At 44.3% G+C, this 14,571-nt stretch overlaps 1 protein-coding gene across 4 annotated transcripts; it reads left to right on the forward strand.

Moving 5' to 3' along the window:
• The first annotated feature begins 128 nt into the window (after positions 1-128).
• jakmip3 (Janus kinase and microtubule interacting protein 3) lies at positions 129-14,064 on the forward strand. 4 transcript variants are annotated; one of them, XM_074663477.1, is made up of 24 exons: positions 129-499; positions 1,777-1,978; positions 2,055-2,297; positions 2,385-2,624; positions 4,095-4,295; positions 6,364-6,477; positions 6,615-6,770; positions 7,021-7,158; positions 7,269-7,304; positions 7,441-7,512; positions 8,643-8,741; positions 8,824-8,952; positions 9,045-9,128; positions 9,215-9,277; positions 9,374-9,472; positions 9,559-9,657; positions 9,746-9,805; positions 10,085-10,150; positions 10,280-10,348; positions 11,018-11,095; positions 11,178-11,396; positions 11,515-11,580; positions 11,682-11,741; positions 12,975-14,064. In XM_074663477.1, exons 2-23 carry the CDS (start codon positions 1,844-1,846, stop codon positions 11,730-11,732), a joined length of 2,517 nt encoding a protein of 838 aa, XP_074519578.1. In that variant the 5' UTR covers positions 129-499; positions 1,777-1,843; the 3' UTR covers positions 11,733-11,741; positions 12,975-14,064. The 4 variants fall into 4 exon arrangements, with proteins under 4 accessions (XP_074519578.1, XP_074519579.1, XP_074519580.1 ...); XM_074663478.1 differs by having other exon boundaries at positions 9,746-9,799; XM_074663479.1 differs by lacking the exon at positions 4,095-4,295.
• The last annotated feature ends 507 nt before the right edge of the window (positions 14,065-14,571 follow it).

The following is a 14,571-nucleotide window of genomic DNA, read 5'->3' on the forward strand; positions in this document are numbered from 1 at the left end:
GTGACATGATTTAGCTGCTCAACTCTAAAATGTTAATAAGCTTTATCATTTAATGTAGTGACTGTGAACGCCCACTAGGGGGAGCCACAGTTCAGTGCTGCAGCTCTGTGTCACACTGAAGGATGCTGGGAGGAGGAAGAGGAGGAGGAAGAAGACGCCAGCACAGGCTGCAGGGATGCTAGCAGCATCGACACCCAAACACACAGAGACAGCAGCCTACAGCTAAACCACAGACACACACAGAGTCAGAGAGACAGGCAGACAGGCAGTGAGACAGGTGGGGGAGGCTGGAGGTGTCAGCACACAGCCACACACACACACACACACACACACACACACACACGCACACACACATCACTCACATACAGAGGGGGCTGCATTAAAGCTACCTGGTTAGCATGTTCCAGATAGGGGGCTAGTCAACACACACACACACTCACACACACACATACTCACACACACACACAGGGATGCCAAGTTTGGGGCTCGCCTTTGATCGGTGAGTGATCTACATCTTTCTGTGTGATGAAGAGTTTGTGTGGCCTTAGTGTGTGTGTGTGTGTGTTTGTGTTTGTGTGTCTGTGTGAGACTTCGGGGGTCTGGTGAATCATGTAAAATGATGGTGTTGCCATGGAAACAGTCATGTTCTGTGATTTGTGTGTGTTGTTGGTTTTAAACTGTCGGCATCCTGTAGTCAATTTTGGGTAAATCAAGAAGTTAATGAAGGATAACAGCACTGACACAACAACTAACTACTGCTAAGACTACCCAACACTGCAACCAATTACTATACCTACCCAAGACTGCAACTAACTACTGCAAAGACTATCCAAGACAGCAACTAACTACTATTACTACCCAAGACTGGTACTAACTACTACTATTAAGACTACCCAAGACAGCAACTGACCACTTTAACTACGCAAGACAGGAACTAACGACTATAACTACCCAGGACTGCAACTAACTACTACTACTGTAACAAATTCCTATAACTATCCTCTACTAAGACTATTCGGGACAGCAACTAACTATTGTAACTACCCAATACAGCAACTAACTACTGTAACTACCCAAGATAGCAACTCACTTCTGCAAAGACTATCCAAGACTGCAATTAACTACTATTACTACCCAAGACTGCGACTAACTACTACTATTAAAACTACCCAAGACAGCAACTGACCACTTTAACTACGCAAGACAGGAACTAACTACTATAACTACCTAAGACTAACTACTACTACTGTAACAAATTCCTTTAACTATCCTCTACTAAGACCACCCAAAACAGCAACTAACTACTGTAACTACCCAAGACTGCAACTAACCACTATAACTACCCAAGACAGCAACTTACTACTACCAAGACTATCCAGGACAGCAACTAACTACTACTACTGTGACAAACTCTATTAACTATCCTCTACTAAGACTATCCAAGACAGCAACTAACTACTGTAACCACCCAAGACAGCAACTCACTACTACTAAAACTACCCAAGACTGCATCTAACTACTACTAAGACTACTTAAGACAGCAACTTACTACTGCTAGGATTATCCAAGACAGTAACTACTACTATTACTACCCAAGACACAGCTAGCTACTATAATAACTTCCAAAGACTACAGCTTACTTCAACTCCAACTACCTAAGACTACTGACAACTTCTATAACCACACAGGAGTGCAACTAACTATCACTACCCAGCTAACAACTTGATCTACCCAGACCATCGCTGACTATTAATGCGATTTGTGTTTTTCTAACAGGTGCAGATGTAGTCAACCTTCCGATTGACAGACAGCTCAAAGGGGGCGGAGCCTTCTGGTGAAGGTGATGTCAAAGCGAGGTGCAGGGGGGCGGGGAAAGGGGGAGCGACCTGATGCCATGGCGACCCTTCAAGCAGCCAATGAGGAGCTGAGAGCCAAACTGACTGACATCCAAATCGAACTCCAACAGGAAAAAAACAAGGTAAGAACTACAAATCCCATGAGACCTCGGAATAACTACTAGCTGCACCTGTATTCAGTGCACCGTGCGTCTCCAGGTGAGCCGTCTGGAGAGGGAGAAGACTCAGGAGCTGAAGGCGGAGCATCACCGCGCAACAGTGGCGGTGACGGAGCTGAAGACCAAACTCCACGAAGAAAAGCAGAAGGAGCTCGCCGTTACCAGGGAGACACTGCTGCGCCAGCACGAGATGGAGCTGATGAGGGTCATCAAGATCAAAGACGGCGAGATCCAACGGCTGAACGGGCTCGTGCTGACGCTGAGGGATGGGTCAGCTGACAAGGTGAGAAAACACCTGGGTGCATGGGGGCAAGTTCACTTCCTGTTTCAGAGAACTGGACCGTTAAACCACCTCTCTCTGGTTCCCCAGGTGAGGAGCGCCCTCCTGGTGGAGGTGGAGGAGGCCCGGAGGAACTGGGAGGCGGAGCGCTGTCGCCTCCAGCAGGAGGTTCAGGAGCAAAGAGGGGCGAAGAGGAGTGCCGAGGAGGCTCTGACAGCAGCGCAACAGGCCTGCCAGGCCCGAGCAGCCGAGCTCCGATCAGCTCACCACCAACACCAGGAGGAGCTGAACCGAACCAAGAGGGACTGCGAGAGAGAGATACGGCGACTGGTACGGTGAACATACATGTACACACACACACACACACACACACACACACACACACACACACACACACACACACACAGGTTTATTCTCCACAGATGGATGAATGAGTGAATCATCTGAACGACACAAAGAACAGACAGAGTAAGGCACACAGTGGCTCCACAACACAACAAAAACACTGTAGGCGACACAGTGACTCACTGTGTGTGAGTGTGTGTGAGTGTGAGTGTGTGTGTGTGTCTGTGAGTTTTGAAGCAATAGGCAGTTCCTCATGTATGTGGATCTCAAAGAACAGAAGAAGTTTGGAGTCAGTTTGGAAGCAGGTGAGCAGTCTGATTGCTGAGCCCCATCATCACGTCACAAAGGTTGTCAGCGCTTAATAGTGGAACCCAGCGTGTTGATCACCTGTCAGGTTGCTGCAGGTGTTTTATTCCAGGTTATCCCAGTCTGGATCATCTCCAGCTTCCTCCCACAATCCACAAACCTGCCCACCAGTTGGACTTGTTTCTCTAAGTGTCTGTGGATGTGTGTCTGGATGTCTGTCTCTAATCGTTAGCTCTGTGATTAGCTGGTCACCTGTCCAGGTAGACCCACCGCTAGCGGGAAAGGGCCCCAAACCAGGACAAGTGGGATAAAGCTGCTCATTCACAAACATGGTGTCTGTTGATAATGATGTCACTCAGGTAGATGTTACTGGGAGGAGTCAACACGCTCACCTGTGCTGTAAAATCATCCTCCCCTGTCCAACATCCACCTTTCAGGAAACTTCACAAGCTAACAGCTGTAACACGAAAATCTGAGACGTGAGGTTTTCAATGAACGTGTGACCCTGCCCCTTACCTGTCTATGTGACCATTCCCTTTACCTGTCTGTATGATGACCACTGTTCAACTTACCTGTTTGTTTGAACCTTTCCCTTACCTGTCCATATGACTTTTCCCTTTACCTGTTGGTGAGATCATTCACTTTACCTGTCTGTATGATGACGATTCCCTCACCTGTCAATGGTACCATTTGCCTTACCTGTCAGTGTGACAACCACTCCTTTACCTGTCTGTTTGACTCTTCCCTCACCTGTCCATGTGACCTTTCCCATTACCTGTCGGTGTGACGACCCTTCAACTTACCTGTCCATATGACTTTTCCCTTTACCTGTTGGTGAGACCATCCAACTTACCTGTCTGTATGATGACGACACCCTCACCCGTCAATGGTACCATTTCCCTTACCTGTCTGTTTGACTTTCGTCCTTACCTGTCAGTATGACCCTGCCCTTACCTGTCTGTTTGACTTTCGTCCTTACCTGTCAGTATGACCCTGCCCTTACCTGTCTATTAACCCAGCTCTAACTCTATGTAATGCTCACCTGTGGCTGTTCTCTAACCTGCCTCTTTGCACCTGTCTTTCCCACCTGTTTGTCTCTCTCTGTATCTGTCCTCCCACCTGTCTGCGTGTTTACCTGTCTGTGTGCAGATGGATGAGATAAAGCTGAAGGACAGAGCGGTCAGTGTTTTGGATAAAGCCCTCGGCCTTCAGGCGGGACACGCCCACCGCCTTCAGCTGCAGACTCAGGCTGCTGAGCAGCAAATCGCAGCCTTGAGAGATGCACAGAGGGCGGGAATAACCTTCCCTGGCCAAGGCCCTAACCCCGCCCCTAACATGCCTGCTCACATTGTAAGCCCCGCCTCCTCCTCCTGCCTGTTCTGCATGATACAAATCAACTTCATGTCTCATGTTAACAATGAAACCTGGCCTGTAAACTCACCATGACATCATTAGCCATCATGACATCATGAAACATGTGACCATCGCTGCATTTGCTGAATCAACATCACTCAGACCTCATCCTCCAAGGTCATGTGACCAGGTGTAAAAAGTGCTTCAGGTGTTGCAGGTGTTTCAAATATTCAGTGTTCCAGGTGTAAGAAGTGTTTGAGGCGCTGCAGGTGTTGCAGGTATTTAAGTTGTGCAGGTGTTGCAGGTGCTCCTCGTTGATCCATTCTTAAATTAAAATCAAATAAATAAAATATTGTTATGTAGAGAGGTGTGCCGATCAATCTAAGATATTGATGTACTGATGTGAAGATCAGTATTGATCAATACTTCGGTGATGAGATTGATACTTAAGTTTCAGTTTCTCTTCTCTACATGCACTCATAGATAGATAGATAGACAGATGGAACGTTGTCGTGAATTTAAACACACGTACAAACACAAATACTTGTTTTGAAAATTGGAAATTGATTTTCAGAAGTGCTTTTAGGACCACGTGTGTGATGTGGCTCTTTGTATTTCCACAGTAATTTCTGTGGCTCTTGGTTTCTGGCTGGTTGGCCACCCCTGGCTTAGAGTTTCTTTCTTTTGCTTATTAGACAAATGATTAGACTGTTGGACTGTGCTGCCCCCTGCAGGTCAGAGTGAATATCTCTACAGAATCCTCAGCTATGAGTTCTCACTGATAGTTTGTTGGTTTTCAAGAATTTTTTTTCTTTATTCATAAGGGGAATTATTGTCAGCTGAACACACAGGTGTCCATGTTTGAAGTGAGCTCAGTTAGTTAAAGCCTGTTGGACTCGCTGATGTCAAACCTGTATTGTAAGACAGGTGACAGGTGTCTGTGTTTCTCTGTGGATTCTGAAGATTCACACTTAATCTGTGGACACAATCCTTAAGATCAGGGATAAGCAACCTTTTCCATGACTGGTGCCACTTTAAAATACACTCATGCCCAAACTGCCAGTACTTACTTCATTCATAAAATCATCAACAGTTGATAGGAAAGTCTCCTTTATGTGTTCCCTGTCAGCCAATGGTTTCCCATGCTCTGCTATGCAATGAGAAATTGTATAACTTCTCTCAGTTACCTGGTTTTCAACAGTGCAGAAAGTTTTGAACATGTTGTTCTGTTTAGCATACTTTGCTAACGCTGTTTTCATGTTGGGTCTTAAAAAGACTCTGCACAATTGATGTCCTACATACCAAACTTTCACAGCAAAGGGTGCATATTGCCCGATTCGTGTCAATCTCTGGCAACTGATCCATAATCCCTTGTACTGTATGTATGGTTTAAATTTAGTATCTAACGTTATTTGATAATTTTTTTGAATAAGAACATTTATACTGCACTCAATTTCTTGATAAGTCTTAGATAGAGTACAATACAAAAGTTTTGTGATTATTTGTTTATTTGTTTTGTCCTCTGCCTCCCTGTAATCATTATCTGGGTGCCAAAATAATTAGCCACACGTGCCAGCTATGGCGCCCGTGCTTTAGGTTTCCTATCTCTGCTTTAGATATTTAGAGGTGAACCGTCAGTCTCGTCCTGTGGAAGATTCATTTGAGCTGTTTTCCATCTTCTCTGACCCCGCCCCTTTCTCTGTGACCCCCTCCCTCAGGCTACCAATCATATGAACTACACAAACTTTTGCTAATACTTTACTATTTCACTCTAGGTTTAAAACGAAAACTGATTCAAATTGTAAAACACATACTGATTTTATAACTGGGACAAATACTGATACAGCTCCACATTTACAATAAGTTTCATGTGTGACTGTTTTGTGGTGAAATGCACTCTGGGAGTTGTAGTTAAGTCTACAGTGAGCCTGTCTGGCTGTGGTAGTGAAATGCACTCTGGGAGTTGTAGTTAAGTCTACACTGAGCCTGTCTCTCTGGGGTAGTGAAATGCACTCTGGGAGTTGTAGTTAAGTCTACAGTGAGCCTGTCTGGCTGTGTCTTACAGTCTCAGGAGGACCGGGACACTCGGAGGTTTCAGTTAAAGATCGCAGAGCTGAATTCAGTCGTCAGGAAGCTGGAGGATCGAAACGCTCTGCTGTCAGAGGAACGCAACGAGCTGGTAACACACACACATCACACACACAAACACACACCCTGAGGTATATGTGTAATTTTGTGTAACTGTGTGTTTTTGTCCTACTTTGTGTACCTTTATTTCTGGTGTCCTGACGTCCCTCCTGTTTTTGTCCCGTCCAGCTGAAGCGTCTGCGGGAGGCTGAGTCTCAGTTTCTTCCCCTCTTGGACAAAAACAAACGTCTGAGCAGGAAGAATGAGGAGCTGGCTCTGGCTCTCCGTCGCCTTGACAACAAGCTTCGCTTCGTCACCCAGGAGAACATGGAGATGGTAACTATGGTAACCTGAAGCCTGTACTCCTGAGCACACGCTGACACCCTGTGAACACTATCAGGAACACACATGTTATTATTAAAGTCACATCATCCAGCATGACCCTCTACACTTAACTGGTTAATTAATTTTTCAGTTAATTGGATTAATTATCATCTAAGTGTTGACACAGAGAAACAGGATGTGGCTGCTTTTACTGAGCTATGGTAGTTCTGTAGACAGGAAGTGACATCACAGTGGTGTTTGATGTACACAGAGGAGACCGAGTTCTCTGAACGACCTGGACCGAAGCCACTCCTCCAGTTACCATGGTTACAGCCAGGACCACCGAGAGATGGAGTTTTTACGGTTACAAGTCCAAGAGCAGCAAAACATCATCGAGGACCTGTCCAAGGTACTGAAGCCGTTACACAACAAATACTTTTACTAACACTGGGGACTGGGAATACTGCAGTAATACTCATGTACGGGATTAATGGACGCTTACATCTGCTTGACTTTCAGGCTTTGGAGACGGCTGGCTATGTAAAAAACGTCCTGGTGAGTATTTCAATCTTTGCGTCTGTAGATCCGTCTGTGAGGTTGCTTTTGTTTGCAGATGTTCGATGAAGTAAAAGTTCATTACAAAGTTTTCCACATTATTCTTGAAGTTGCTAAAGTTGCTGTGTTGCCTCAGGAGAGGGACATGTTGCTGAGATACAGGCGTCAGGACTCTGTGAGGAGGAGACGAACGTTCAGAGCCTGCAGGGTGAGGACAACAGCTGATTCTAACCAAAATAACCCATTCATACCTAGCTAAACTAGCTAAACTTGGTTTAAATATTTGTCCAAGTTTAATGTTTTAAAGTTTTTATCTTTATTGATGTATTTTCTTGTTTATATCTTTAGTATTATTCATTTTGAGTCTTTGTTGTTTTTCGTCCTTTTACTGTAGTTTTTTTATTATCGTCTTGTTTTTGTTTGTGTCATTAGGATAGTGAAATTTTTCTGTCGTTGATCCCTTTGGGCTCTGATTTCATGGCACAGCGCAGGGGGCGCAAGCCTGGCGTGTGACGGCGCGCCAGGGGGAGGTGTCGGCATATTCATGTCAACAAAGCCTCAGAGGCAGGTTTCCAGAGTGTCAGGCAAATTTTAATGCAGTAAACAATCACAGCAATCACTATTTAATGTAACCGTCTGAACCAGCATATACATTTATATCTATATTAACTGTCCCGTCACATCTGATGTCAGATTAAAGCCGTTTGTCATAATGGAAAGTCAACCTGACGGCAGCTGGAAGTTTGATGCACATCTTACAATTAAACAATAAACAGCCTCAACATCTGATACTGAGTATATATCTGGTTCTCTCATTTCATTTAATTCAAAGAAAAGAGGGAGAGAAAAGACGAAGAAAAAAGAGACAAAACAAATGTATGTCACTCAAGATTTACCCATGATTTCACATATTTCTCTGTTTTAGTCTTTATTTTTAACCTGATCTAAAAGATGGAGTACATTATTGTAAGGGGGATGAGGTGGAGACACTGGGAGAGTATACAGTGTATCACCAAAGGTTCTGCTATTTGGCGATGACAAACCAGGAGTGCAGGTGGATCAAGGCATGGATGCACTCCTCTGCGCCTGGACTGCGCCTCTCTTGGTGCTGCAGTAAACTTGCAAAGTGCGCGGTCACGCCCTGTCCGCGCGGCGAAGGCTGGAGCAGGGCAGGTGCGCCTGCACTTGCGCCTGGTCTACGAAATTAGAGCCCATAATGTTAAAGATAGGTGTTTTAAAGACTCAGAAACTTATTCTCTCATATGTTTATATATATGTGTGTGTGTGTGTGTGTGTGTGTGTGTGTGTGTGTGTGTGTGTGTGTGTGTGTGTGCGCAGGTTATTGAGACCTTCTACGGTTATGATGAAGAAGTGGACTCTGATGGATCGTCTCTGTCCTTTCACACTGACAGAACTCCTGACACTGAACCAGAGGAGGTACACACACACACACACACTCACACACACACCCTCATGTCAGACCAGATATAGAGCATACCTGTGTGTGTGTGTGTGGCAGGTTTGTGTACATGAGGAGGCGGAGCTCCGTTACCGTCAGCTGACTCAGGAGTACCAGGCGCTGCAGCGAGCTTACGCGCTGCTGACGGAGACGAGTGGAGGAAACTACGACCCAGAAAAGGAGATCAGGGTAAGCAGCCTGTGAGCAAGGCAGCAGGTTGATGGTTCTGCTCTGAGTGCAGACGCCAAACAGCAGGTTGATGGTTCCACGCTGTGTTTCAGACCCGAGAGCAGCTGCTGAGTGAACTGAGCCGATACGCGAGCAGGGTCACTGATCTGGAGTCAGCGCTCAGACAACAAGGACTGGTAACACACACACACTCACACACACACACACTCACACACACACACACACCTGTCTGTCTGTGTCTCACCTGTTGTGTGTCTCTCAGGATGTGAAGTGGGTGGAGGAGAAGCAGGCGTTGTATCAGAGGAATCAGGAGCTGGTGGAGAAGGTGAGAGCTTACCTGTTACCTGCTGTGAGTGTGTTTGTTTGATCAGCGCTCTGTGACACCAACACTCTGACTCCACACACTTGTTTACCTGTTCAGGTGCGTCACATGGAAGGTGAAGAGCTGCGGTTGAGAAACGACATTCAGGACATCAGAGATCAGAATGAGCTGCTGGAGTTTCGGATTTTGGAGCTCGAGGTAAAAAAAAAAAAAAACATAAAAAACACCTGAAGACACCTGTGGACTGTTTTTTTTTTTTTATGTGAACTTTTCTACCTGTTCAGGAGAGGGAGAGACGCTCACCTGCCATCAACTTCAACCAGTACCACTTCCCAGAAGGCCTCAGTCCTCTACAGATCTACTGCGAGGCGGAGGGCGTCACCGTGAGTAACAGTCCACCTGTGTGACACCTGCAAACACTCGTTAGCTAACACCTGTCTGTTTGATGACGTCCTGGCACTTTTTCCTCAGGAGATTGTGATCAGTGAGTTGATGAAGAAGCTCGACATTCTGGGAGATAACGCCGTAAGTGTATGTTGAATTTATTTGTACATGTTTCTGTTTAAATAAAGTATGATTCAAAGTAAGAGTTTTTAGGTCCTGGTTGGTCCTGGTTCAATCTGGTTTTTGTCAGAGTTCGCTGCCGCCAAATTTACGTTACTTCCCCAAAAATTACCTTTAGTTTTTATCTTTATTTTTTCCATTTTTTCTATTTGTGTGTGAGTGTGTGTGTTGACTCCATTCGATTTGTGTTGCTGACATGTTGCTGACGTGTTGCTGACACCTTGTTGTTGCCATGATGTCCTGCAGAATCTGTCCAATGAGGAGCAGGTGGTGGTGATCCATGCCAGGACTGTGCTTACTTTAGCAGAAAAGGTAACTGACACCTGTGAATGCACCTGATTACACCTTGCTTCACCACAAAGTGCGCGCTAGTAACAGGAAATGAGAGGGTAGAGGTTTAAAACTCAGAAATTTCTCTTTCTCTCTGTCTCTGTCTGACAGTGGTTGGAGTCCATCGAGGTGACAAAGACGGCTTTGCAGCAGAAGATGTTGGACATTGAGAGTGAGAAGGTAAACTCAGAGAGTCAGGTCAACCTCAAACTGGGGATGGGAGTTGATAAGATTTTGTCAATACCGATGCCCTCATCGATTCTGCTTATTGATCTGATTTTTTATCAATTCCTTTATCGATTCCTGTTTTGAATTTTCTTGGTATAAAAAGTAGCTTTACAGGTTTTCTGTGTCAACATTTAATTGAGTTTATAACTCACATGGCTTATCAACAGGGGTACCCCAGGGTTCAGTGCTTGGTCCCCTACTCTTTTCCTTATACACCACCTCACTTGGTGCACCACTGTTATGCTGATGACACTCAGCTCTTCCTGTCTTTTCCTCCTGACGACACAACTGTCTCGGGTCGAATATCATCACGTCTGGCTGATATCTCCACGTGGATGAAGGAACGCCACCTTCAGCTAAATCTATCCAAACTGAGCTCATTGTCCTTCCAGCTTGTCCCTCGGTTCAACCACAGATTAATGTACTGATTGATTGCAATCAACTCGGGCCACAAACTCTGCCAGAAATCTGGGTTTCCTGACTGGCGATCGGCTCATGTGTTGAATGTTGTTGACGGTTGAACGTTATTGTTGACGTTGATTTTTGGTCAGCTGTGGTTAGCTGTGGTTAGCTAACCACACTGACCTCAGACTTCTGACCTCTGACCCTGTGTTGGTTTAGGACCTCTTCAGTAAACAGAAGGGTTACCTGGACGAGGAGCTGGACTACAGGAAGCAGTCCATGGATCAGGCTCATAAGGTCAGAGGGGTCAGAAACATTCAAACCTTTCAGGAGAGAGCTATAAACACATGTATAAACTCAAACATGTTCACTCCTTTAGAGGATCCTCGAGCTGGAGGCCATGCTGTTTGAAGCTCTGCAGCAGGAGGAGGGGCTAAAGATGGAGGCGGGGCATCTGTCTGAGACTCTGACGGGCGACCAGAGGGAGGAGCTCAAAAAGGCTATGGACCAATGGAAACGCAGCGTGATGTTTGAGCTGAGGGAAAGAGACGCCCAGATTCTCCGAGAGAGGATGGAGCTACTGCAACTCACACAACAGGTACACCTGTACACAACAGGTACACCTGTACACAACAGGTACACCTGTACACAAACATGTTGTATGGTGATACCAGTTATATCATGAGAGATTGTGTGTGTGTGTGTGTGTGTGACAGAGGAACAAGGAGCTGGAGGAGTTTATTGAAGCACAGAAGCGTCAGATCAAAGAGCTGGAGGAGAAGGTGAGTGGAAAGCACCGACACAGAGGAAGTTCAGTAAAGACCCAACAGAGGGGGTGAGGGGTCACCTCATCAATCTCTCTAAACCTGCCTGTCTTTTCCAGTTTCTGTTCCTGTTCCTATTCTTCTCTTTGGCGTTCATCCTTTGGTCCTAACAGCAGCAGGTGAGTCAGAGCTAACTACAGGATCCAGGTAACACTTCGTTCTCTCTCTTCTCTTCTATGACCTAAGGTGGTGGTGTGTTAAGTGTGTTTTGTAAAGATTTTAGTGTGTTTTGTAAAGGTGTTGGGCTTTTTTGTAAAAGTTTAAGTGTGGTTTGTCAAGGTTTAATTGTATTTTTTAGAGGTTAAAGTGACTTTAGTAAAGGTGTTGGATGATAAAGGTTTTAGTGTATTTTGTAAAAATGTTGTGTTTTGTAAAGGTTACAGTGTTTCTAGTAAAGGTGAAGGTAAAATGGGTCGTAGTTAAAGTGTTGATGTATTTATCAAAAGAGTAGGTGTATTTTGTAAAGTTTTTTTTGTGTTGTTAAGGTTTTAGTGTACTAAGTAAAGGTGTTGGGGTATTTTGTAAAGGTTTAAGTGTGTTTTGTCAAGGTTTTATTGAATTTTGTAAAAGTTTAAGTGTATTTTGTAAAGGTTTTGGTTTGTTGAGTAAAATGTTTGTGTGTTTATAAAGGTTTTAGTGTATTTAGTAAAGGTTTTCGTGAGTTATGTAAAGATTTATGTGTCACTTTGTTCGGAAAGGTGCTGGCAAATTTTGTAAAGGTTGTAGTGACTTTAGGACAGGTATTGTTTTATTTGTAAAGTTTTCAGTGACTTTAGTAAAGTTTTGGAATTATTTTGTAAAGGTTTAAGTGTATTTTGTAAAAGTGTTGGTGTTTTCTGTAAAGTTGTTGTGTTTTGTAAAGGTTACAGTGTTTCTAAAAGAAGGTGAAGGTAAACTTGGTCACAGTTAAGGTGTTGGAGTATTTATCAAAAGTGTAGGTGTATTTTGAAAAGTTTTTTTTGTTGTTGTAAAGGTTTAAGTGTATTAAGTAAAAGTTTAGTGTGGTTTGTAAATGTTGTAGTGTATTTAGTAAAGGTGTCGGGGAATTTTGGAAAGTATGTAGTAACTTTAGCACAGGTATTGTTGTATTTTATAAAGTTGTTGTGTTTTGTCGAGGTAACAGTGTATCTAGTAATAGTGTCGAATTATTTTGTAAAGGCTGTAGTGACTTTAGTAAAGGTGATGGTGTATTTTGTAAAGGTTTTAGTGTATTTTGTTAAAGTGTTTGTGTATTTTGTAAAGGTTACAGTCTACCTAGTAAAGATGATGGTGTAATCAGTCACAGTTGAGGTGTTGGTGTATTCATCAAAGGTGTTGGTGTGTTTCCTGTTTGCTGACCATCTGTGTTTCAGTGTCTGCAGACCTCCAGAGTCCAGCAGCTGAAGACCTGACAGGCTCGGCTCAGTCCAGATCAGACCAAAGGTGGACAGAGGGCGTCAAGGTTTGAACCAGAGCAGACTGACGGAGGCTTCCTCCACCCACCGACAGGCTAACCATTTGCTGTTGGCCAATGAGGGAAGAGCCAGACTGTCAGCTGACCTTGGAACATCACAGAGGTCAGATAAAGACAAAGACGGCTCGTCTGTTAGCGTCCTGTTAGCTTCTTCAAGCTGCTCCTGAGATGTAGCTCAACACACTGTGGCCTGTGAGACTGACGTGGTGCTGACCCACAGCGATAGCTCAGCTAGCTAACGCCGCATCATTACTGGTACAGCTGACGGAGCTGGATGGCACATCGCTGAGCCGTTTACTGGATCAGAGCTCAGAGTTTGGTGCTGACGGTCTGCTCTGGAAGGAGTTCATCGGAGATTAATTTTGATTGGCTAATCCACCTGATGACTGCAGAGAGCCTATCAGCTGCATCCACGGACCTGAGGGAACCAGGTGTGACCTCCAAACCATCCGAGTCATCCAGGGACCAAAACATGATGAAGCACAGACGTCTTCATCACCTCAGGAGGTCTGATGGAGGTCGGAGCTGCAGCGAGAAAACCACAGAAGAAGAACCAAATGAAAACGCATGGAGTAAACAGAAGTCTGAACCTGGTTTAGTTGTTGATCACGAGTTTAAACCTGATTCTGATCTGGACCAGATTATAACGAGGACGAGTTTCACAGTCACAAATCAGTCAAAAAGCTAGTTAAAGGAAAACACAGAAACAAACACAAATATTTATTTAATTCTATATAAGTATTATTATAATTATTATTATGAAAAGTCTGAATATACACATCCTATATTTCACTGATGAGAGTCAAAGTGTTCAAAGAAAATCATTTCTTCACTCTGTGAGTTTTTCTGTTAATCTGAAGCAGGTTCATAATCTGTTGACGTTTAAAATCTGGATCTGTTGAACTTTTATTATTCAGAAAATATTTTTATATCTGCTGTGAGTAAACACCTGGAGAGTCCACACTTTGATGTGATACAGATTAAATGGTGACGAGTCTAAAGAAATTTAACTGTCTTTGTGTTTTATTATAATGGCCATGTGCTATTTTCCCACTGGACAACCAGCAGGGGGCACCAAAGCCAAGATCCTCCCAACTTCTGGGGACAACAATACAAGGTAAGTTTGATACACCCCAGACATCACCTCATGTTCCAGGTACACTTTGTTTAATAACTGAGATCCCAGTAAATGAAGCTGACACCAACCGTAAGTTGTGTCTCTAAATTCAGTCAAACTGCACCATGTGGTAACGATATTAATAAAATCTGATTGAAACTGATATGTGCCATTAGATCCATGTCTGAGCCAACCATCATCAGCACCATGTGTGAACCAAGCGGCAACCTCCGGTCTGGGAATATAAGACAATGCTGAAGCGCTAAAATCTGCTGTTTCTCCAGTGTTCGCTTGAGGCTGACTCTGGAAGTAGCGTAAGTCACAAACACACCAAGCCAAAAAAAAGCCATTTTCAAAGCAGAAATTAACCTATTTACAG

Source organism: Halichoeres trimaculatus, unplaced genomic scaffold, assembly GCF_033239565.1.
Source record: "Halichoeres trimaculatus isolate MK-OKI-2021-1 unplaced genomic scaffold, fHalTri1.1 fHalTri1_scaffold_23, whole genome shotgun sequence".
Classification (NCBI taxonomy): Eukaryota; Metazoa; Chordata; class Actinopteri; order Labriformes; family Labridae; genus Halichoeres; species Halichoeres trimaculatus.